This window comes from Macrosteles quadrilineatus, unplaced genomic scaffold, assembly GCF_028750875.1.
Source record: "Macrosteles quadrilineatus isolate MER2022 unplaced genomic scaffold, UCM_ALF_1.0 Scaffold_3__2_contigs__length_128488019, whole genome shotgun sequence".
Lineage (NCBI taxonomy): Eukaryota > Metazoa > Arthropoda > Insecta > Hemiptera > Cicadellidae > Macrosteles > Macrosteles quadrilineatus.
The window spans coordinates 52,886,618-52,913,107 of record NW_026542596.1 but is presented as its reverse complement, the minus strand read 5'-3'; the positions used below and the strand labels follow the sequence as shown (position 1 = coordinate 52,913,107).

Sequence of the window (26,490 nt, the reverse complement as noted above, 5' to 3'; positions counted from 1 at the left end):
ATTTTTTAATTTTTTGACATTTTTTAGTTTTTTTATTTTTTTTGTTTTTTGGAATGTACTGGCGGCCACTTTTCTTGAAGAGGGTATTAAAAAGCTGGTGCACAGATATAGCAAATGTCTCAATCTCTTTGGTGATTATGTCAAAAAGTAACCATAAATGGACCAAACTTTTGGTAATAAATTTAATGTTTTATATGAACTTGTCTTTTGTTCATAGCCTATCGGAGGTTGAAAAAAAAACAACCCTCGTATATTATAATAAGAGTTATTTGACGTATTTTATGTGCTTTCAGGTAATTTTATAACACGTATGATGCTGATCAAGAAGTTATTTATAAAGATTCCTCAAATATAATTTTATATATAAATAATTATTATCTTACTTATCTACAAAAATATGTAAAGACAATCAAATCACATCTTACATCAATCATTTACAAAATTTGTGATAATAATAAGAACCCTTAAAGATAAATCCATATAAAACAATAAAATCCAATATAATACCTTAGTTTATTTAAAAACAGTTAAAATAGTTAAAAATTGTAAAGTATATACTACAATTAGGAGAATTGTAAACGAGAATTGCTTTTAACTGTTGTTTATCGGCCTGAATTATAGAAGTAAACTAAGTTATTAGGAGAGTTAACAATGTGCAAACTCTTAACAGGTCTCTTGGGTATACAAATATCTATAGGACACAATAGTTAAGGAGTTCATAAACTAATATTTTACTATAATAACTATGCAACAAATTATAAATTTGTCCTCAATATTTTGTCCTCAGTCAACACCTAAGATTTAAATTTAAATTTTAAAACAAAATTTAATGGTGAGATTCTCTATCATGATCATTTTACAGCTTCGATTCATTATTGCCTGATGAATATATTTGACCAGATATAATTTCAACTTGACGATAAATAATAAAATATAGTATTTGTTCTTTCTCTAGTTTACTCTTGAAATAGTACTAAAATTAATATTTGTTCATTAATCAAGTCCAAAGTTTACAGGGTATTTAAATAGATACTATGACAGTAGTAGTAGTTGTCTAGTTTCTATATTCTGTTAAACTTTAAGTTTTGCGTGTATATGTAGGAATTTATTTCATGCAATTTAGATCTGTGTCAGCTTAAAACAAATTTGTACTGTTATTTATTAAAATTAGAAAACTCTAGCTGCCTGTGTATAAACTTATAAATTTAGTTCCACAAAATCAATAACATACAAAGAATCAACACAACAATTGTTCTATACTAGAACTTGTCTATTTAATGCATCACCAATTACTGTAAAATCACAGAGAAAGTAAACATTACAAAGAGTAGAAGAAAACTCAGAAGTTGAGCTTTTAAAAAGGCACTTTTCTTGTAACCCTGGCTACAGGTTAAAACATACAAAAAGGTTTATATATATATCTTAAAATATCACTTTTCTTATCCTAAAAGTATTTACAAAACCACTAATATAGTGGAAAAAATCTCACTTTGATGTGAATGTGACTTAACATACAATAATATCTTTGAGTAACTTACTTTCATATTCTTGTTGATTGACTACTTCAGAATGATTCAAGGGGGTGAAGAGCCTCCCTTAAACTGGACTACTTCAGTGATGAGTCTGTGGAAGACTGTTTTTGACGGGAAGCGTTACTTTTCTTCCTCTTGGGTTTACTACCCGCGCTGGAGCAGCGGTCTCTGTTGTTAAATGATACATTGGTCTGGGTTCCGATCTCTCTCCCATTGTAAGGATTACTTCCAACAGACACAGCCGAAGTTGATTGATAAGTGTAATGTATTTGATCAGGACTTAAAGAGCAATCTGTTGAAACAGCAACATTCACCTTCTTAGAACTTCCTTTACCTTCTCCTTCACTCTGTATCCACTTCGCATCATCCGTACAATTCTCCAAATCACTACAACTGGGATAGTTGAACTTTTCTCTTTTGAATTCATATTTCGTCGTCTTTTTCTCCGAGTCACTTCCTTGGGTTTTTCTACTCATACGACTCAAATCGCTTTTGTTGCTCATTTTGCTGTGTCGTCCCTCGCTTTTCTTACTCTTCCTATCTTCATTGTCGCTATCATACGTCTTCTTATTTTTTGAATTCATTTTGACGATACGTGCGTTATATTCAGTCTTGTTCATGTAGTTTTTGGTCAAAGGTTGTGTAACGTCGTCGCTGTTAGCTTCTTCCTCTTCTTCATTCTTTTCCTCATCACTGCAGTTGCTGTATGTGTATGTGTTTGTGTTGGTGTTTGTATTTGTGTATCTACCAGTGATAAGTGTTTCTCTTACTTGTGTCACTTCCTCTTCGCTGCTTCCATCACTTTCCTGTGACAATCCAAGAGGTCCAGCCAGATTGCCAAAGAGTTTTTCAGCGAGAACATTCAAACTGTCGTTCAGACCTGCAGTGGCTTCTCTTCTGTTCTGGTTGTGGACCAACGGAGGAATCTCTACCCTTCCAATTGTCAAGGCAGAGAATATCTGTGGAAATATCTTTATGATTATTACTAAAAAGACTGAGGTGTTTTACTTACTACCATTGAAAAAATTAAACGACTAATCAACTGTTACTAGTAGGATATTAATTATATTTGTTAGCAATCATAGCACAATTGAGTAGAGTACTTTAAAATCCTAGTGAAGGGTCATTATGTTTGTTTATTTGTATTTAAATTTGTGCTAATGGCATGGTCTTAGTACCATAATTGACTATTGGATACTGAAGTAGATGTCCCATCTATATGGACCTGCTGTCGCCAATTTTTTATTAAAAAAGAACGCAATTGTATAAGCCAGTCACAGAATGTACTTGTGTCTAAAATTATACTAGATAGCCTGTTGCTCGAAATCGAGCAAAACTGCAACTTGTAATAACAAAAAATAAACAACAAAAACATAAACAGCAAGACCTCAATCAAAGAGTAATTCTAAAGTCTATGACTGATTATAGAAATATGAAAAATATTATGTTGCAACAAATTATAAAACTAACCTACAATATTTAAATAAATATAGATCCGCTCTCATACTGCTTTGGTCATCTCTTATGTATTGTAGGTGGGTCCCCACTATTAGAACGTAGATGTCAACCACACACTGTAAAGTGAGCTTTTCCGACCTAATGTTGCAAGCCAAATCCCTCTCTTGACGCAAACCAGTACGACACGTAATATAGCACTGTTAAATTATTTCTACGATAGGTTCTGTTTTAGGTGTGTTTAAATTAGGGAACCCAACCAAAGTCTCCAGTTGGGAACATTAGAGGGCAAGCAAGTGGATCTAACGACGGATCTAGAACGGATTCGCGTTTAACATTATTAGTTTTTGAAAAAAAAATTAACTAAGATTTATTTAGTCTGGTGGTCCTCTGTTTTCAGCTTTAAAAATAGCGGCAACATCGATACAGGTCGCATCATTGCAGCGAGGAAAGCCAATTATTTTGTCTCTTATTATGTACATAAGAATCTCCCTTAACTCCTCGGAGCTCTCGTCCCTACACATTTCTGCCAGAGTTTTAAAAGATTGGGCAAATGGGTCAGCAATGTGGCCCTATTTCCCACCTATTTTTTCATTGAATCTTTCCTTTCAAGTGTCATGGATCTTGAAATTGTAGATCCCAGATTATCCTCTCATCTAAATGAGCTTCAGAGCTGACCATGGCAATGGCGGAATTGAATTGACGAATTTTATTCTAATAATTTCTAGATCCAAGCCTCACAGCCCTGATTTCAGATTGGGAGTTTCCAATAAGTTCCTGAAAGTATGGTGAATTCCGCAGATGAGGTAAATGGTTCTCTCATTTATGGCAACAAAGAGTAACAATTGAACTGTATCGGCCAGACTCTTTTTTTTTTTGCTTAAAATGTAAGCCACCACAATGTAAACATTTAACGTTCATTTGTCCAAGGTTAGATGTATCCCACACGATGGTTGCCACTCTGTAATCTTCAAATGATACATTGGGAGATTGATGCAAGCGGCCACGTTCGCGTTTCCTCCAGCCACTCACAGTCTTTGTCTTACTGGTGGCATATTATTTTAAATTTAGATAAATTGCGAAAGTTAACAAAACAACAGAAAACACTACAACGGAATATCGATCTCTATTATTACAATAATAGAGATCGATGCAACGGAATTGTTATACACATTGTAAATTACATGATATGGTGATGTAACTTCGCTGGAAATAATCACTTTCAAACATTCATTTAATCACACCAAACTGTAACCAAAACAACACGATAATTCAGTAAAATACGATGTAAGGTAAATACATTCAACTATTTACAAACAATTTGCTGTCAAGTCTTGCTAGGAAACTCTTTATTTAAGAAACAGATTTAGTTAACAGATGTTTAGATAAAAATATAAAATTCCGGCTTTGCTCTGGAATAAATAAGTCCTGCAGTCTATGGTCAAACTTAAAAACTGAAAAGAATTAAATATTTATTCTTAAACCCTTTGTTAGGATGCTCTTCAATATGAACCAGTCTTAGTTAACAGATTGAAACAAAATATAAATTCCAGCTTTGCTCTGAAAGTTTTAAGTCCTGCAGTCTGTGGTTAACCTTAAAAACTATTTCAAACTACGTCCATATGTTATTAGTAAACAAAGGGAAATGAGTTTGATCAAATGTCAACAGATGGTGCCACCTTCCAAACTTTACCCCTTAACTGTACTTAATTGGCGCCCTTTCCAAATATTCTGAGGCGTATTTAAGCACATCTACGTGAAAATACCTTTAATTTGACACCTCAAACTTTAAAATCCACCAAGCCGTTATTGAGTTATGACTGTGAAAAGAAAACTGCTTGCGTATTAATATATAGATTTTATACATTATTTTTATTGCTGACCACGTTGATGGGTCATAACAGTTGCAATAGCTCACAATAAGTCTTTGCATTAATTTGACTAAAGTATTGGACAGAAATTAGTAATTTAGATCAGCATAATCTGTCGGTGGCTTACATCGACTACGGCAATTTTGATTTAAAATTAGGTGTCAAATTTAACATGGGGTGGAATGTCTAGTTGTATCAATGGTCAAAGATACTATCTAAAGTTGACCTTTGGTAAGATAACATTGATAGTAGATAGCACAATGACAAATGACATCTGGGTTGGAAAAAGTCTTGCTTGGAATCAAACAAGCAACCTTCAAATTTGAAGAAGGACAAGCAATAAACCACTCCCAGATGTCGTTTCATCTGAAAACCCACATACCTTATACAGCTTTCAATTTACCTTAAGAGGACCTACAATACAAACATCAGTGTGCAAAGTTTATTGTATTCTACACAGCTATACTCTTATTTTCTCAGGTAAGCAAAGTAAGCCCACCGAGTTCTAACCCAAACTGAGTACCTGAGCGTCCATCTGACTCTCCTGGGACGTGGAGCTGCCGCGCCGAGAGCCCAGGTTGCGGCTGCGTCTGCGGCGACGGTGACGACCTCTGTGGTTACCTCTAGTCTGTCTGGCCTTGCGCACTGTCTTGGTCAACTCTGCCACTTGCACGCTGACTGCAGAATCTAGAGAGTGACGACGTGACTCTACTGACACTCTACAACACAAACATCTCCATCAGGTAACATTAACTACTTGCCACCATAGACTGATATGTGTGGTGGTATAAAGATAGAAAGTACTACTACGGTATAAGTAAGCCTAATATGGGGGAACCATACAGCAATGTCTAGTTTATAAACCAAAGATACTGCCTAAAGATAAGCTGGGATTTACATTGTGCTTCTGTTGATTCTACAGTTTTCAGCAGTTAAAAATTAATGTTCTTTATTTAGAAATTGCTTTTGATTTAGTAAACAAAGTCCTATGATTATAAAAAAAAAAAATTGATACAAAAGAAAGTGTACCAATCTAGTTTTGTCCAATTCGATGTTCATGGCCAGAGTAGGATTGATTGATATTCAGAGGAAATGTAAAGAATGACTCTGTTCATGCCATATAACAAAGGTAACTGATTGATTTGCAACAAATATCTAGTGATATTCTACAATTGCATACCTGCGGACACTGTAGCTGATCTCTGAGTCAATGGAGTTTCTTCGCTGGCTGGAGTTGGAGTTGGTCCCGCCGACCAGAGCCCCACGCCGTGTCACCAGTTTAGGCAGTGCAGCAGCCCAGGTAGAGCTTAGGTTGCCCGACGCCATACTGTTCAGCTCAAAGTTCAGGCCTGAAAAACATGTTCCAAGGGAATAACAGAAAGCTACATACCCATAGGTAAAATATGGACAATATAGGCTTAACTTTGCTTTACCTTTCCACAAACCCATTTCATACATTAATTTTTTCACTTGCAGGCTTTAACAGTAACTGTTGGTTTTTAAAGAAAGTTTATTTTCCTCAACCAAATGGATGTTCTGGCTCTTGGACATTTAAATTTAGAACAAAGTAAAATTTCACTTTGGTGGTTGAGAAGAATTTTTTGTAGGCCTTTGTTGTAATTCTATAGCAAGGATGAGTTGCCTGTCTAAAAGTAGCCTACTTTGTACTATTATTTAGTTTTTGTGTACCACAGCAAGGATGGCAAAAACTTATTTATTTCTTTGACCATTTTTAGGGTTTGCGTAAATTTTTTCTCTACCACAACAGGTATTTCTTCCAACAGATTATTATTTTTTCAGACTTCCAGAAATAAGTTAATTGATATGTAAACTTCTGATAGAATGTTTCATAGGTAATTCATATGTTATACACTCCAGATGGGATGGTGAACATTAGTGTAATGTACATACCCACAGGGTCTTGGTAAGTCCTGTGTATGCTGATGCTCAGACGGCCATTGCTGTTTAACATCTTGCGCTTGGCAAACGCCTGAGCAATCACCTTGTGTTTCTTCAGTTTTATTGGGGCCTCCTCTGTTTTTTTGTTGGTCAATCTAAAACAGGTGAAAATTCATTCCGATTTCAGTCACACTCACAATATGAGACTTTTCAGCAAAAGGTAACTTATTTCAGTTGGTGATGTTGTCTATAAGCAGTCACAGAGTTTAGATAAAATACAATAAGTGCTTAGAATAATAAGGTTTTATATTTTCCATGCTGGTTTTTGTTCTGTCAAATAATGCAGAACCTTTCAAATTTGATTAATATGTACAGCTAACTGAAGGATGCCATCTTTTAAATCATTGTTCGATGAGGTCGGCGTTTATTTGAGGTAGACTTCCATCACCATTTTATAATACAAACTTTTTATCAATCCTCGCATGATTAATTAGTTATTAAACTAACCTTACTTAGGGACTATTTACTCGCATAAAAAGATTAAAGCTTAATAATTAGACCTTATAGGCCTACTATTTGAAATTATTCCTTTTCCGCAAAGATTTCAACAGAAAAACCACATGATAATTAAATTGTAACTTTTGTGATTTTTTTTATTGCAAAAATAGTTTAACTAATTGAGGCTGTAGTAGCCTAAATGGGCCTATCTCAAAAACTGATGTTTTGAGATAATCGCTGTTAAAGTTTAGAGGTTATGTTTGGCTGTCTGCGTTGGCAGTCGTCTATGCTTAAAGGGCCTGGTGACAGCAGCTGACTTTAAGAGTCATACTAACCAAACAAACTTAAATACACCATTCCAAATTATCAAAGATTATACTAGAAGACACAAGGAAGCTAAATAGTGATTCTCCTCTCAAAGGGCCCGTCCTAAGGTTTTATACAAAAGTCTTTGGTTAGGTTATGTTTGGCTGCTGTCAGTGTTGGCGCTCGTCTATGCTAAAGGGGCCTAGTGACATCAGCTGGCTTTTAGAGTCATACCAACCAATCAAACTGAAATACACCATTCCAAGTGATATTAGATTATACTAGAAGACATAAGGAAGCGAAATAGCAAATCTCATCTATAAGGGCCCATCTCGACTTAGGCCCCTTTAGCAGGTACAGCCTCAATTGTAGTTTATAAACTTTTAAACTAGGCCTAATAAAATGTGGAAATCTTCCAACTAAACTACTTTTTAATTATAAGTAAGCATGATTTACCTTGCAAAAAATCGTTTCCAAGTCTGAACAGTTGAGTTAGTCCAGACCCAAGAGGACATTGATATGCCTGTAGCAAACAACGCCAACAGATGAAGTTGTAGAATGGCCAGACTGGGCCTATTGTCCATCAGACACTGGGACTGGGTCTCATACACTAAGCGACAACTGTAACACAAACAGAAGTATTGATGTTACTTAGAGGCAAACAGATGAAGGTGTAAATATTAGATATTACTGATATTAGATACAGTAGTAGTAGTTTAACCATAAGGATTTAGATAGGGTGATTGGCCAATGATAAAGACATTCTAGGTGCATATTCAGGGAGTTGGTGGCTCATTCTGTAGCGTGACAGATTATCACAGCAATGTTGTAGTTTGCATCCTGTTGCCCGCCTCTTCAATGTTATCAGTACATTCTACTCCTGTACTGTACCAGCACACCGGTGAGCGAGCTGGCGTAGTGGTTAGAGCGCAGGACTTCAGTCCCTGAGGTCCCGGGTTCGATCCCCGCCAAGTCACCAATGGATTTTATCTAAGTGATAATGCCGCAACCCCTAAGTCTAGCCTGAAGTAATGTGAAAAACAATCCCAGGCTCGTGCCTAGCGTCCTTCTTAGGACACAAAAAAAAAAAAAACTGTACCAGCACACCACTTCTTTTGCTGGATATGCTCCAAGCACAGACTCGAGGCTGTGAACTGGTGAATGCAAGGAAATAGTCCAAAACTGAAAACAATCACCTATACTCACACAATGTACTTGCGGAAGCTAGCACGCCACAAGGGAGTGTTGCGGAACTCATATATGTGACAGGCAAAAGTAGTGAAGCCGAATATGAAGATAAGCACTGAGAAGAAGCCCATCCTGACTATTGTCTCCTTTATCTTGGCACTGGCTCTCTCTGACATGATTTCCTGGCTACTGATCTTCAGTTTGATGAGTGTGAGCAGTCCTGAAAGTTAAAACAATAAATAATCAGGAACGTCCTGTGAATATTTCAATCAATTTCACACACACTTAACCTAACCAAATAAATTATTTGATTTATTCAATTGTCCACTTTCCTTATACAATATCCAATATATAGGAATACAGTATTCATTCAGGCTGCAAAACATTATATTTCTAAGTCTAACTAGATGTAAATCATTGCTCCAACTCTTTACAAGAACAGTTAAGTCTGCACCCGATAACCTAATAGTCTGGATTTCTCAGCAATCATGCGTAGTATTAACTCTAAGCTGGTGCTATTTATGACCCTAAGAATGAACCACAGAACTCGGTAGCTTCAATGTTACATGGTAGAGTATCTTTGCAATTTGCACTTAGCGCTACTTGCAGTCATTGAAACGACAACATGTTAGTAATGCATAGATACAGGTGAAACTTTTATCGCTAGCTAGTCAGTTTGTCAGTCAACTACTAAACAATGAATAGTTAAAAATATGCAAGCTACAAATATTCTTTAACAGGCTTAATTTATGTACTTTAATTCTAAAATTGAATCAATGTTTCATCTAAATAATAGAAATAAGCACTAAACAGTAAATGTACTGTACTGAATATTACTTCGTTATCTAAGTTTTCATTTCTGGACCACATAATGCTGAGTTTTTAGTCCAGCATTTCCCAAACACAGCACTCTTCCAGTTCATATCATCAAATCAAATTATCCTTTATTCATTTTGTACACAATATACACGAATAGTGTCAATACACTTCATATTAGGTCCACATCACATTTATAGGACAATACTGCAATGATTGTTGGAGAAAATTGTTTAACATCAATTTCACCTTTGAAGAGGAAGAATCCACCAACACCGAGAGCTGCGAAGATTGGCAGCAGCACAAACACTCCCCGGTAGATGTGGTTGACTGAGCCCACAAAACACACCCCTGACACACTGTTGCCGTCTATCTCCCCCAGAGCCATGGTGGCTATGGTGAGCACTAGAGGCAGTGACCACGCCACCAGATGGAAGTAAGCTCCCTTCTTGTCCAACCTCTCCATGATCTTGCCTAGAAACAATTTATGATTCATTCAGTATTAATTAGTTAGAAAAAGCATTTTTTGTATCTTTTTTGAAGTTATATTAGCACACACGGCAGAGTCGGGATTGGCAGAGACAAGAGCAATCAGCAGATGTCGGTACTGAATAAAATCAAGGACCTTTTAAATTTTAATTATTTTTTTAGAACTTTATGAATGTTTTATATCACTACTAAAATAAGAGAAACACAATATGACACAGAATAATGGCCTGGGGGCCAAGAATTTCCGTTTGACATTCTAAAATTAGCATTATTTTTTTTTAGATTTTAGATGACTTTCATTAATCTGGCATTTTCAATAATGCAGCACCGCCAAACTCCCAAATGTATTGGTTTAGCAAACGTCTACTCTACTATTATCTGACTTTTATATTTGAATCAAAATGATTGGACAAAAATAACTTAAATATAACGTTTTTTAATTGTAAGATCAGTCAAAATTAAGTGTTCCCAACTAACTTTGCCTTATTTTTACACAAAAAAACCCGTTATCCGGACTGGCCTCGGTCCTGAGGAGTCCGGATAAGAGGGAGTCTACTGTTTCTAAAATCATTCACTACTCAAATCAGCCAAAATATGCAACCACCTGTTTTTCTAATTCAAGTTCATGTTTAAATTCTTTCAAATATGCAGTAAGTGCTTCACTCCATACATTCACATACGAAGCACATACAAGCCGAAGCCATATAACTTGGAATGTTCTGCACGTCTTCACTGATTTGACCTTATGCCAAACATGTGGCAACAGTAAAGGTATGTCCTGCCACATGCTGTCTTCAGCTTTTAACACTAATCTGTACTTTGTATCTAATAAAAATTTAATTTTTCTATTCATCCTTTAAATATATTCTTCCTTTTTATTTTTCTTCCGTGTTTAATGTAATTATTGACAAACACCACATTAGCTACCTAACTAGTAATTGTAATACATATTTATATTATGTGTGTATATATATATAATAGAATTGCAAATGTGTGCATGAACTTTACATCTGTTCAAAAACTAAAACAATTCACATACAACACGTAGTTGAGACATTAGAGAAAGAAACTTACCAATTGAGAAATATTGCCAAATCCGCAGCAAGACAAACAAAATTAAATATTGAATTGAGTGTAACATATAAAATTAAATGGATATCGATAGAGCTGCAAATTTAAAAATGTTTATACATTTAAATTTTAAGGGTAAAACATGGTTTTCTCTTATGACAAAAAGCTTAAATAAAATCACAAGACTAAAAGAAAAATCAGCAGGAACATAACACAAAAATATTAGCAGTCAATTTTTTTTCCGTGGTTTTGCAGTATTTAATTTTATCCACATTTCATCCAATAGGTCCAAAGGGCTATACCATACTAGTGATGGTCAAAACCAGAAATTTTGAATCTCAAAACCGAAACTTTTAAAAATCGAATCCCGAATCTCGAATCTCAAAACCTAAACGCAAAACTTTTTTACTTAGCTGGTTACAAAGGTCAAGGTTACAAAAAATACAGGTAATAATAAAATATTAAGTATGCAATCAAAACTGAAAGAGATCCACTACTGACACTGACATAACATAAATATGTGTCTAATAATCTTAAACCCAAATACAACATAATTTTTTATAAACAACCAACATTAAAAATAAATTAAACCCCTAACACTAACATAAACATGAATATTAGAATAATTAGAACATTTTGTAGTCAATATTTCTTTGTGTTACGAAATATTGATTTGAAACTGAATCTTATTACGTCGTTCCAGTTATAGTATTTAAGATGCCTTTTGAAGTCCAGAATACAGTATACTTGTTTTATTACTGGTGATGGTATCAAAGCTTTGGGTATTGATGGACTTTGTTTCAAATGTGGTCGATCAAACCATCAGTCTAATGAATGCAAAACTAATCGGAATAATCTTAAATGCACTTCCTGTGGAAAACAAGGCCACGTTTCAAAAGTGTGTATAACGTCTCTACTAAAGAACTCTAAAACAAACACCCTGTTGTCTCACTACACAGAAGATGAATTCAGTCACCCAGATGAGTATGGAATTACACAAATCAACGATGTAGAAGATCTCTACATAGTAGGACCAGACTCGGACAAATACATGGTTACAGTCACTATCAACAACAAGCCTCAGACATTTGAAGTAGACTCTGGTGCACGATTTTCCTTAATCTCAGAAACGGACTTTGATAAACTTGAACTTAAAGTGCCACTTCAACCAACTCCTATCTCATTTCGCTCATACTCTGATCATATAATAAAACCTAAAGGTAAAGTAACTGTCACAGTCTCTTACAATGCAAAATCACTAAATGCTGATTTATTTATAGTACCTGCAGGTCATTCTGCTTTGTTAGGACGAATTTGGATTCGTGGACTTGGAATTGAACTCAGTGAGGTAGACAACAGAAAGCAATCACCGATTAATACAGTTGATGTTAATTTAGTTCCGTCTCTAGAGGATATATTCGAAAAATACTCAGAAATTTTCGAAGAAAGAATCGGATGTGTTCACAATGTTGAAGTTAAACTCCAACTCAGAGATAATGAAAAACCAGTTTTTACTAGGGAACGTGATGTCCCTTTCACATTACGAGAGAGAGTAGAAAAGGAACTTACAACCCTCGAGTCTCAAGGAATCATAACTCCAGTCGCATCAAGTGATTGGGGGTCACCATTGGTTGTTATCCCAAAGCCAGATGGAGGAGTCAGACTATGCGTAGATTACAAGTGTGGGGTTAATTCAAAACTTGTCTCATCTAACCACCCCATTCGACGCATTGATGATGTCCTACATAGTCTCCGCGGATCAAGATACTTCTGTAAGTTGGATCTTCATAAGGCTTATTTGCATCTAAAAGTCGATGAAGAGGGAAGTAAGATTCAAACAATATCCCCATAAAGGAATGTTCAACATGAATTGTCTCAGTTTTGGAATAAAAATAGCCCCTAAAGAGTTTAATCGAATTTTGTCACAACTGTTAAACGGATTATCAAAGGTAGAAGCATACTTTGATGATATCATTTGTCACGGTGAAACTCTCGAAGAGTGTATGAAGAACCTTATTGCATGTTTGGAATGTCTCAAGAAGAATGATCTACATCTTAACAGAACAAAATGTGTTTTCTTCAAGGAAAGTATTAATTACCTTGGACATGTGGTGTCATTCAATAAGATTCAAAAATGTCCTAAAAAGGTTGAAGCAGTTACTCAGATGCCTTGCCCTAGAAATGTTGATGAGTTAAGACGCTTTCTTGGCTTAGTTACAAACTATGCAAAATTCATTTATGACTTCTCTTCAAAAACACATCCGCTACGATATTTGCTTTGAAAAGGAGAAAAATTCTCTTGGTCAGCTGCTGCTGAAGCCTCATTTCTGAATCTGAAATCTGAACTTTTTAGTGATACAGTTCTTATTCCTTTTGACCCATCAAAACCAGTTATTCTCACAACAGATGCTAGCCCAACTGGAATTGCTGCAATACTCAGTCATGATATCGATGGTCAAGAAAGACCAATTGCATATGCATCTAGAGCATTGACTCAGGCTGAAACCAATTACAGCCAACTTGATAGAGAAGCTCTAGCAATCATCTACGCAGTCACCCATTTTTACAATTACGTTTTTGGTAAAAAATTCACTCTTGTCACCGATAATGAACCATTGTCACATATCTTTCATCCAGGACGCGACCTGCCACGAATGACATCATCTCGCTTATTGCGTTATTCTTCATTCCTCAGTGGTCTTGACTATACAGTTTGATGCAAGAAAGGGAAAGAAAATGAAAACGTGGATTGTTTGTCTCGAAGCCCAGTTCAATCATCAATTTCATCTGAACTAACATTCGACAAAGAAATAAACACAATCAATGCAGAAACCTTACTTCAAATCTCCAGCACTGTTATAACCGCAGAAACGATAAAAGAAGAAACAGCAAAAGACCCTGAGCTTCAAGTTCTTTTGCATGAACTGAAAAATAGTCGCAAAGATAGCCCTTACATGATCTCAGACAACATACTTTTCCGATCAGATCGAGTCGTAATTCCCAAACGTCTTCAAAATCAAATTCTAAATGAGCTCCATGAATCACACCTCGGAATTACTAAAATGAAACAGCTTGCTAGAAGATATGTATATTGGGAAGATATGGACAAAGACATAGAAAGATTAGTGAAAAGCTGTGAAGCTTGTGCTAAAGTTCGTCACAATCCACCAAAAGCTCCGGTACATCCGTGGGATCAGCCCGATGATAACTGGGAAAGAGTGCATATTGATTATGCCGGTCCATTGGATGGAAATTATTTCCTCATGTGTGTAGATGCAAAATCAAAGTGGGCAGAAGTTCGCATTCTTCGAAATGCTCCTTCCTCAGCAACGACGATGGCACTACTTGAAAACATTTTCTCAGTCCATGGGTACCCCTCGTTCTTGGTCTCGGACAATGCCACTATATTCAAAAGTGAGGAATTTATCAACTACTGTAAAGAACGTGGGATTTTCCAAAAATTTACTGCTCCTAACCATCCTGCAACAAATGGCCTGGCGGAACGAAACATACAAACTTTAAAGAGAAGACTTATTGCTGCTGCCGATGATCCAACCCCAATTACCACAAAGCTACAAAACATTATGTTCAGATATCGAGCAACACCTTTGGCATCAGGCAAGACTCCAGCAGAGTTGTATTTGAACAGGAAGATTCGGATTAGACTTGACACACTTCTCCCTAACCCAAAGGCAAAGCTTCCATCAAAATTGATTGCTCCTCTTCGCGTCCGCTCTCTTAAAGTGGGTGAGAGGGTTCAGGCAAGAGTTCACCTGGGAAATAAAGACATATGGCAGTTTGGTACAGTCAAGAGAAAATTAGGTCAATACCATTACATTGTTGAATTGGATTCTGGACAAAGTTTAAAACGACACATAAATCAATTGATTTTGACTCTTGTATCCAAGAAGAAAGTTACATTTACAACACACAACGAACAAGATAGTTCTGTTGTTCCAAGACGGATACCTATTATAGACTGTCAAGCACCACCACAAGAGATCCACCCAGAGTCTGAATCAAGTTCAAACAATCCAAAAGAACTAGATGGTACTCTAAGGGAAGAAAATCTAGACAGACCTCAAGCCACAGAACAAAAAGAAAACAAATTAACTCGTCCTTCCAGACAGCGCAAGGTTCCGTCCTATCTTAAGGACTTTGCTCTCCAGTGATTAAGTGGGGGAGAATGTTATGAACATATGAATCAGTTGTTACTATAGCAACCAAAATGTTTATTATCAAATGCTGTTTACTTTTCTATTCTGATCTTTAATATAACACAGTTACTTCTATTTCAACACTCTGTCTTTTTATATTCTAATATTCCACTCAAAAGTCATCTCACTGCCAAAATCTTCAATTTTGAAACTTTTGAATTTCAAAACTCGGTAATCAAATCTCGAAACCGAAACTTTTCCAAAGTTTTGATGGTTTTGAGATTTGAGATTCGGTTTTGACACATCACTATACCATACAGACGTTTCACAGGCATTACAAAGGCTAACACCTCTTGTCTTACTCTCTGACAGAAAACTCCAGTGTTACAACTCATGTGAAACACCCGTGTAATGGAATATTTATCAATAATTGGCTCAATATACCAATGCTGTTAGGTTAGTCACTCACCCTGCACCTGAGAAATGATGTGGTAGTGGTAGGTGTACGTAAGTATGACGAACCATACAATCCCTGCCATGAAGAAATAGTAGACCAGCACAAACACAACCACACAGGATAGATTCTCTCTGGCACTGTACGCATAAACAAGCATGAATCAGTAAATATTCAAACACATCTGACACTTACTTCCTACCATGTATAGACTTATTTCCCTAGTTTCCACAAGTTTCGAAACAATATTTATTCATATTCTTTCACCAAGATATAACGTAAATTTGTATAAAAATGATTAAATAAAAAATTAAAGGTTCAAATATGTTTATTCAGCATTGACTCCAGGATTGATTTATGACAAAATAAATAGGTTTTCACCACACTATGATGTTTTTGGCTGTATTACATACGTTAATTGGTGGCTGAAAGTTACGTTTTGCTGGCCATGCCAGCTGTCATCGTAATTTGGGGACTGAGCAGGTTTTTACAGCCCGGGGCCGCAAAATCAGCTGTCCGCTTACTTACTTAAAACACGAATGCATTTTAAATACACAATCAAAATCCATACCATTGCAATAGAATTGTGTTATTGTCACCGTTGCATAGAAACTATTTATTTTTATTTTTGCTTATTCCTCTAATTATTATTTCGTTGAAATGCGTGCATGTCATGACCGGTCGCGCATTATTTTATGTTTATCAAATAATCTGTGTTCTTCGCGTGTGTTAAATGTTAAATTCGTAAATATTGACAACGACATTGTGTTCAATCAATTTATGTGTCATGGGCTTGATAAAGAAACAACTGTTTCATAACCAGTCGCCCGAGACTACAGAACGGTTGATGACGCAAGGTACGTAAACCTATTTTTTTTATTCAAATGGGATATACAAGTCTGAATATACTGATAATGGTAATTAATTAACACATTTAAATGCACAGTTTCGCAGTATTCAAAACTTAAAAATTTAAAACCTGTCTTAAGCTTTATCTGGGATTGTTGAACTAGTCCTTTACTAAACATTGTTTACACCCCATCTGTATGTGTTAGTTTATAACCTGCATGAGTTGTATAAGTAACCAACGCTTTTAATTGTACTAGTTTTTTTACTCTGTACTATGGACCTGCTTGGAACTCTTTTATGTTTTCTTGGGTAAGATAGTTTGTATTACTTCTTCATTCATGTATTCCTCAGCCAAGTGACCTTTCCTCCAAAAATATGACTAATCACTGATAAAACACATTAAATATTACTATTTATGTCTGGTGGCAACTCACTTAGGCTCTCCCACTCTGAGTGTTCCATCCTTACGGCACACAATATCCTCCCGGCCCCCGGGTAGGAACTGTGCCAGCCACCCGAGACAGACGATCAGGAAACAGAGGTTGGTGTAGAATATCACAAGGGCTGGGTACTTGCTGGACGACTTCCAGTCAATCATGAACGTCACCTGGAAAAGTATGTTTAGTAACGATCATGTCATCTGGTTGGTAGGTAAATGTTTACTGTGTATATAAATCATTAATCGTCAGTCCCTGAGAATCACAGAAATTGAGAAACTATGGGGAACTACAGTATAACCTACGTGGATCTATGACTCACCTTCCCCGATCCTTTCACTCCCTCTACTATGGTATACAACTTTGCTTCAAATAGCTTAACAAAAAACAGTAAAACAATGCAAAGTATCAATATGATTTCCCTGTCTTTGATTGTGCTGGCTGCGGTTAGTATGTGACACGCTATGGGCCTGAGAGGTAGACAAGATCGCGCCACTCATCCTACACTCATCTCCATTCATACTTGGATTAAAATACCTACATTTGTATGGTCACCATTTCATAAGAAAGTATAAAGTAAGTAAGTTGTGTTCAAATGGTAGGCCTTATACCTTTGTCTAATTTTTTTTTCTGGATTGTCAAAATAGATAAATAAACGTATTACATAAAATTATTTCATGGAGAGCACTTATAGACAAGAGAACACTTAGCAAACTGTCAACCAATTGTACTCCTGATCCTTGCCTGTAGGCATATAGCATCTCCCGTTCCTCATCAGTAACTGGAGAGAACCTCTTCTGCGAAGGAGTGGGGAGCGTGACGTCACTCTACTCTTGAGGGAACACCATTAGCGTAACGAGACGCTGAGATTCCATCGGTGTTCGTGGCGTAGTTGATAGCGTCTCAGACTGGTGATTGAAGGATTCTTGGTTCCAATCTCGCCGGCGACACTAACTTTTTGTCTAAGATTATGCTTATTTTTTTACTTTTAACTTTATTTTTTTTAAGAAAAAACTTTTTTTTAATTAGTAAACCTTCATTCGATTTTTATTTTATATTTTTTTTATTATCAGCAAGTTTGTTCGGTTAGGTTATGACAGTTAAATTTTTTAATAAAAATAAATAAAATTTATTTTATTTTTTACAGTAATTAAAAGTTATAAGTAAACGTTCATTCGATTTTTATCTTAACTTATATCTTTTTTATATTATCTGCAAGTTTGGTTGGTTAGGTTAGGTTATGACGGTTAAATTTTATAATAAAAAAATTTAAGTTAAAATTAATTTTATAGTAAAAATTTTAAGTTAAAATAATTTTATATTTAAAAATTATTTTATGATTAAAAAGTTAATTTTTCTAACTAAAAATTATAAAATAAATTTAATGATTTTCTAAATTGGCATGAGGGACTCTCCCACAATCCCCCATTTCTTCGCACAAGAGGTTCTCTCCAGTTGCTGATGAGGAACGGGAGATGCTAGTCCTGTAGGCACCCTAGTCTAACGTCAATCTACTCACAACAGTGAACAAATTGAACAGGAAGCAGATAGTAGCAGACCACGCGACCAGACGGTGTATCTGGTAACGCTCATCAGGTGTGAACATAGGGTTGTCACACTGTACACCACAGCCGTCCATGCCATCGTAGTAGGAGCCTGGATTGTCAGTCGGAACCATCGGCTCCCTACACTTGCCTGACGTGTTGAACTTGAGCTCTCTAACGTCATTCTGTCAGTACATAACCAAACATTAACCATCCAATACAATAATACAATATATGTATGCAATGAATAAAGCATGAACTATTTGACAAGACGAGTTCAGCAAGAGTCCAGTGGCTAATACATACAAACTTAAAGGTAACAATACATAACATAGACATTTCATCCTAGGTATTTTCAGACAGTTACTTTGAAAAAAACTGTCAGTTATGATTAAAGATGGAGTCGAAGTTAATATTCTCTATGAAAAGTTCAAAATTAGGGTGAAACATCAGTAATAGTAATATGTTTGTGACCTTTTAGTATGTATTTATTAGCCACTGGACAGTTTTCTTTAATAACCTAGTTAAACTCTATCTCTTTTCAAAATAAAAGACAATCAGACACTTGTGCTTTACTTTAAAACTAGTAATGTTTATTAATTTCATAATACCAATAGCACAATTTACCAAAATTCCAAATTCCATAATACCTCCCATTGGAATGCAACTTTATTTTCAAGAAAGAACTCCTAGTCATAGAAATACAGTAGAACCCCAGTTAACTGAAATAAAGGGGGGAGAGCCGTTTCGGATAACCAATTTTTCGGTTAAACCGTCATATGCTAAATATAGCCTATGTATGCCTATTACAACGGCAGGTTGGAAAATTGAATTAAAAACCATGTCTATATAATACAGTATTTTATTTTAGCTACAGAAATGTTATAAAGGGTTAGAAAATACTTTAAACTAAACAACTGAAGTTACTAAAGCATTTTAAAAACATTACGTATTACTGATATTTTAGCCCTGTATTATCTTACCGTTTCGGTTAACCCAGGTTTCGGTTAACCAGGGTTCAACTGTAACACGTTTTGTAATGATTGGTAACTTCAGAAAACTAAAAATGAAAACTTGTATCCAGCCCACCTTAAAATTTGATTGCTAAAACTCTTTTACAGAAAATGTTGTTAAAGGGTTGTAAAAATTTAATTTTTATTGTTGAACAAATGAAGGCTGATGAAAAAATAACTTGCGAGTGTGGCTTATAAGTGAGCAAAACGCAGTCAGTCTTGAGGATTCCACATTCAAATGACTTTATCAATGTTATGGTTTTTCACAATGTGAGAGTGCCGTTTAGAAGACTACAAGACCTACAGAAATGTTCATTTCTCACCAAGTTAAATCTACTGAAAAGGTCATATCAAGTGTTTTTCAACACAGGAGATGCCAAAAATATAGCTTGTACAGAAATTAGACAAACTAATTGTAACAACAAATTACAAATAGCACAATAATTAAGCACAAGATTTTCTTTTTTATAGTTTACTACCCAAGGTGTATAAACTTACTTTGCACGCCAGAGGAAAGTCAGTGGTGTCGTTACACCTGAGTGCCATTGGCCAAGCGTTCATCTCTGTCAATATCCTACAAGCTGGTCCGAGAAGAACTTTACACATTTCCTACAAAAAAACAGAAATATGAGTTTACAACAATTGTGCTTGTAAAACACGCTTTAAAGTAACTTATTAAACTATTCCACAAAGAGGTGTAAGATTTATAGTCCTGCTAATAGTTCCAAAGAGAAAGTCTACGTAACATTCTTAGTTTTTTTTTTTTTTTTTTTTTTTTTTTTGTCCTAGGACGCTAGGCACGAGCCCGGAATCGTTTTTCACATTACTTCGGGCTAGACCTAGGGGTTACGGCATTATCACATAGATAAAATCCATTGGTGATTTGGTGGGATTCGAACCCGGGACCCCAGGAACCAGAGTCCCGTGCTCTAACCACTAGACCAGCTCGCTCCCCAACTAACTTTCTTAGTTTACCATTAGCTACTGTCATAGTTTTTAGTATTCATTCTTATTTTTGTTTCGAGTTTTTACATGTTTTCAAGTTGTAGTCATAAACTTCATTACAGTACACAGTGGCAAGATAAACGTTTTTGCTCACTATTTCTTTCTCTGCAAATGATTTTTACCTACGACCGTTTTAAACAAGCCTTTTCAATCCAATGAATTGAAAAGATTCACTTTACGGCATTGTTTACCCACTTTACACCACAAGTGTGGTAAAGTAACGGACGAACAGGTTCAAGGATTGAGAGATAAAAGTAAAATTGATTGAGATAATCGTAATTGCTTCGAACACAAACTTATCAGCAAGTAACGACCGATTCAATTGTTGACTGACCGACCTCCGGCAGTAACTTGCACATTCGGTGAACTGAACAATTTGCTAACCAACAGTTGCAGGAAGGTTTACCGGTATTGAAAGATTTGTAAAATAAATTTGGAGTCCCACACTACTCAACTGAGGTCTGTGCTTTACGTGGGAAAGAACCAAACACTCCTGAATAGTGTAGACAAATGTAACCAATCGGATACGGCCGCAGCCAACGTGTTAAAAGGGTTTTTGATTCTTTTACTCATGTTGTTACTAGCTTCGACAGTAACAAATACAATATGGTGCATACCAATTTAAATTACACAGGTGTAATGATAAAATGTGATAATGGTAGTCTACAGATTTAACTATGTCTACGTTACACGTTATACATAGTACGCCTACCTGAGATGGGAGATCAACCAAGCCATTTTCACACCTGGGAAAGTACAATGAACAGAGAAAAGGTTGAATCACTGCCCAGCACCTAGGTAAATTGATAAGACCTTTCCAGATTATGAAATGTTCCTGCAAAAACATTTAGTGCCATCACTACAAGTTAGAGTACAATGTGTTAAATATATTAATTTCTATATTTTCTAAAGAAATAAGTCACTTACCTTAGAGCTGAAACTTAAACAAGTAGGCTACATATTGCTGAATTTAATAATTGAAAACCTAACATTTAGGATTTTTTAGTCATAAGAAACAATATTATTAATATTTTGTTTAACACTTAAATGCAGTTGCAAAATCAAATTATAAAACTATGCCAATATAATAAGCCTTTGTAATGTATAATTTTTCCATATGACAACAATGTATAGGTACTGGACATGTTAATTGTACTAGGCTAATTTAAATTAGTTCTCCACTAATGCCTTTATAGACCTTAATATTGAAGTTTTTTCAACCTGAAATAAAGTTTAAGCTAGCCTATCTTAGAATGCATAGGCTGTACATTAAGCTATTTCCACAAAAAAAATATAAAACCAATAACACATAGAATAAAATTATTACATTTTATCACCACAATATATGGAACCCAAGCTGCCTTCAATCAACAATAAAAGAAATTGATTGCATATCAAAATTAAAAAAAAAAACACTAAGATATGGCTTCTGGAGAAGGCATTTTTTCACTGGATGATTTCCTAACAAATGTATAATTATTTTTAAGAAGGTATTCAATATTATGATTGTTTTTTGTTACAATGGAATTTAGTTTTATGACAAATCACGTCCTGTCAATCATTGATGTAACATGATGATAATAAATCTATTTATATAAAATCCAATGTATGTTTGTTTGTTTGTTTGTCCTTTATGGACTCCGAAACCGCTTGACAGATTGTGATTAAACTTTCATGCATTATTAAGCATTATTCAAGGATGGTTTGTCTGAAGTTTGTTGAAGATCCGTCAAAAGAGCTCCGCCTCAGTGGCTCTGGAGTTTCCCATATTAACCTTATGAGTACTCATATTTAAATGGAATTAAAGAATCTTAACAGCAGCTGGTTCAACTAAACAATTTGATTCTGTGATGTTCAAAAGCATTAAAAAGTTAATAGGTTTACCGACAGCACTATTATTTTTTTTTTATTTATGACAACAGCTAATTTGCAACCAAAAGGTGAGTGAGCGTAGCGAACGAACTTCAACCTGGAGGCGAGTTAGCGTAGTAAACGAGCTAACCTGAAGACAAGTGAGCGCAGCGAACGAGCTCCAACCTAAAGGTGAGCGTAGCGAACAAACTTCAACCAGGACGTGATTTAGCCATGCGAACGAGCTCATCTTGAAAATGAACGAGCATCTGATATAAAACCACATTAGGACAGGACGACGTCTGTCGGGCCAGCTAGTAAATAAATAAACATAAATTAAGCGCTCTGAGGCTTTGGCCTGCCCCTTTTAGACAAGACAAATTAAGTTAATCTGAAATCTATTATTTAAAAAAAGTTAAAAATCTGTTAACATTAATGCTGTTTGCCTTTTTCCAATAAATAAGTTTTATTACTAGAGGTTAAAATACCTTATAATCCGTCAGTGTGATCAAAAAGTCACCGATGAAAGGCGACCGGTTTCAACCCATCAAAGGGGTCATCATCAGGCGTTGAATGGACACATAATTACTCCGAAGAGGTCGTCATAAAGTCAATAAATACAAATGAATGAATTCATTTGTATGAAAATGATACAAATGAATTTAGTGAGTCGGTGGCTCAGTCGGTAGCGTTGCGGACTTCGGGCCCAAGGCAGCGATGTCGTGGGTTCGGATCCTGGTCACTGCCGATAACATTTTATCAGTACAGTTCACCTTTGTACTGTACCGGCTCACTCCTTGCTTTGCTGTAAACGATCCACGCACGGGCGCTTAGTCTATGTGGACGGGCAAATGCAAGGTTAAAAGAGGCCGCCAACCTCTTTTTTAAAAAAAAAAAAAAAAAAAAAAAATCGAAGAACAGTTAAAACACTTAAACACATTTTTACAAAAACACGTGTGGCCACAAATTGACTGCGCGGCGGACGGTATGTGCACATTGAGTTACAAGTCCAGAACATCTTATAACATCTTATTAACATCTTAAACCTTGTGAGTAACATCATACATCTTGTGAGAACATCTTATTAAGTAGTCTGGTCAATGTGCACATACCGCCGCGCAGTCAATTTGTGGCCACACGTGTTTTTGTAAAAATGTGTTTAAGTGTTTTAACTGTTCTTCGTTTTGTATTTATTGACTTTATGACGACCTTTTCGGAGTAATTATGTGTCCATTCAACGCCTGATGATGACCCCTTTGATGGGTTGAAACCGGTTGCCTTTCATCAGTGAATTTTTGATCACACTGACGGATTATAAGGTATTTTAACCTCTAGTAATAATTTATATATTGTGATCAGGAGGCAAAAACAACAAAAATGAAATAAGTTTTACTCTACATGTAAACAACAAAATCAAGAGTGAGTTTTTAACAGTTTTTCTCTGATGTTTTAAACAAAGCAATGTACTTATTGTGTGTCACTTATACAGCAATTACAATTTTCGGAGTTGGCCTAAGAACTAAATCAACAGGTAACAATCCAGTCAGTCTAAACTCTTACCCTTAATAAATTTGAATTAGCCTAGCCAATCTACAGCCCTTTAAAACTGAATCTTCAAAAGGTTATTTGGCATAGGACATTCTCGTCTTCTATCAACAATGACAACAATTAGGCTACTAACTTGTATCATAGTCAAGAAACTATTTGGGCTGTTTTAAAATAATAAAAAACAAAACCTTAAACTTACAGTAATCTGATCCGCGGAGGTTAGCCTTGGTACCAGCTCAAGAGTGGTAGAGGAGTACGGTAACTTTGCACCCAAGCATGTAGAATTACTCAGCGGCTGACAAGTAGCCTTCCGTCGACAGTAACGCAAACTCCTTGCATCTTGAGACAAACGGTCCAACAGGAACATGGAGTTGTCCATGTCTATAATGTCATTCGCTTTGAAGTGTCTAGAGACTTCTCGGTAGTTCCACATAGAGTCATTTCTAGGACTAGAGTCAGGATAATCGAGTGGTACTGTGACTGCTAGGTGTAACATCAAGGAGAACGTCCACGAGAGCCACACGAAGCGAGCACTCATTGTGTGGCCTCCTGTTGAAAATAAAGAATAGAGTACTATATGATTAAATTAGGTTTATTGTCTTAAAATCAAAGATAAACAAGCCACAAGACATTCTAAAATCCTCTTAAACCCTTTTTAAGTTAGGCTATGTTGCAATTGATAGCGTTTAAATTTTATGGTAGGCTAAATGAAAGTCTTTACTCCTTCAGAAATAGACTAGTATTGAATAAAAAAATTCAGGCCTAATGTTTCCTATTAATATGTGTCGCTTTTTGTTATACTTTCAAAAATATATGTTTTAGTCCCTGAACTGTTGGACATTTAAATAATGTAATACCGGTACTAAATTTCTTTTGGTCCATCATAAAGTTCAAGTTCAGCAGTCTGTCCCATGCTATCAGTGCAGTCGGTTTTCATTCTTCGATACAACAGGCCTGTTAGTAAAACTAAAGTTAGTCCTAATGTTTCAATTGGTTTTGTCTTTTGTCTAAAGTATGCGTACGAGTATTAGGCCTATGTTTATTATATATTTTATGAAGTTCCCAACTGAACAACTTAACAACCTAAAGCTGACAATGTTGTTTTAGGCCTAAACACAAAACGGGTCCTGAACAAACATTTATTGTTTAGAGCTACCGTGCCTAACTTAATGATGGTATAATTGAATACTAAGTAGGCATATTCTTAATTTAAGTCATAATACTGATAATATTGAATAAGTAATAAGTCATATATTTTTCTTAAATGTTTGTGTTGATTCATTCCCTAAGCTAAAACTTTTAACCATTGTAAGCCTATTTGTCGCATAGAGGCCAACGCTGACTCTTTCTCATTCTAAAAGATAAGGCAGGATTAGGCCTATGATCCATATTTCAAATTGCAGTTATTTTACACTATGCATATTAATTTATTTCACAAAGTTAGTAGCTTGTGTTACCAAGGATTAAATACATAACTTAACTGCGGAAGAACAATGTTGGCCTAGTTTAAAAACACATGAAATAGTCTTATTGGTTGGATCTTAGATTTAACTTATATGCCTATGGCATCATGGTTTACCATAACTAATTGTCGTGCCAACTAATATTACTTTATTCACAAAATTTACGCATCCGGTAACCGAACGTGGATGAAGCGTCCGGCAGTGATATCACTCGTTTTTTTGGGCACCCCGAACACCACTACCACAACGATACGATCTACAGCATGTTTACGGTGTTTGTGGTGTAGTGGATAGAGTACTCAGCTGATGTACAAGAGGTACCTAACTTAGATCGAATCCCATCGGTGACACTAACTTTTTGTCAAAGATTTTGCTTAGAATGCCATTTCTTCTTAATTGTACATTTTTTGTTAGAATTTGAGCCTTTTATAATTTTATTTTATGAACAGAATTTATTTTTGATTCGATTTTTTCATTATCAGCAAGTTTGGTTAGTTAGGTTAGGTTATGACAGCAACTGGCGGACGCCTAATCCACGTCCGGTTACCGGACGCGTATTCTCTGCCTACTTTATTTTTAATATAACTGGTTCCATAAAAAATGTATAACGTTTCCCTAGACATAATTGAAAACATGAAAATAAACAAAGGCAGCTATTGACGTTAGGCAATATACCAAAGTATTGGCGTTCATATTAACCCGGACGAAAATTGGAAAACAACCATGTAAATCGTGTAATCTATAAAAATCATAAATTATGTCTAGGTCTACCGTGAATAGCAATTTTCACCCGATTTGTCTCTCAAGTTGCAGCAACAAACAATGAAAACCCAGCCCTTGATATTACAATAATATGATATGTGTTTCAAACTTTATTTTAGCGCAGATAAGTATTGAATATCACAAGGGTATGGCTTTAAAATAATTTGTATGACAATTAATTTACATGTAAGTAGTTTTACTTACCTAACTGCAAGCGTTGTTTACATGAAAAATAAAACTTCAAGTGAAGACCACACACGAATTCAAAATTGGATGCAGACC

At 35.5% G+C, this 26,490-nt stretch overlaps 1 protein-coding gene across 1 annotated transcript; it reads right to left on the bottom strand.

Moving 5' to 3' along the window:
- Positions 1-64: 64 nt before the first annotated feature.
- Positions 65-26,490, bottom strand: LOC128990577 (protein smoothened). The gene is made up of 14 exons (XM_054413011.1): positions 26,413-26,490; positions 24,183-24,532; positions 21,297-21,419; positions 20,078-20,188; positions 18,542-18,751; positions 17,020-17,192; positions 15,752-15,876; positions 9,815-10,039; positions 8,768-8,969; positions 8,018-8,182; positions 6,770-6,912; positions 6,039-6,207; positions 5,382-5,577; positions 65-2,491 (listed from the first exon to the last, which is right to left on the bottom strand). The coding sequence occupies exons 2-14, from the start codon at positions 24,519-24,521 to the stop codon at positions 1,607-1,609; spliced, it is 3,066 nt and encodes a 1,021-aa protein (XP_054268986.1). The 5' UTR covers positions 24,522-24,532; positions 26,413-26,490; the 3' UTR covers positions 65-1,606.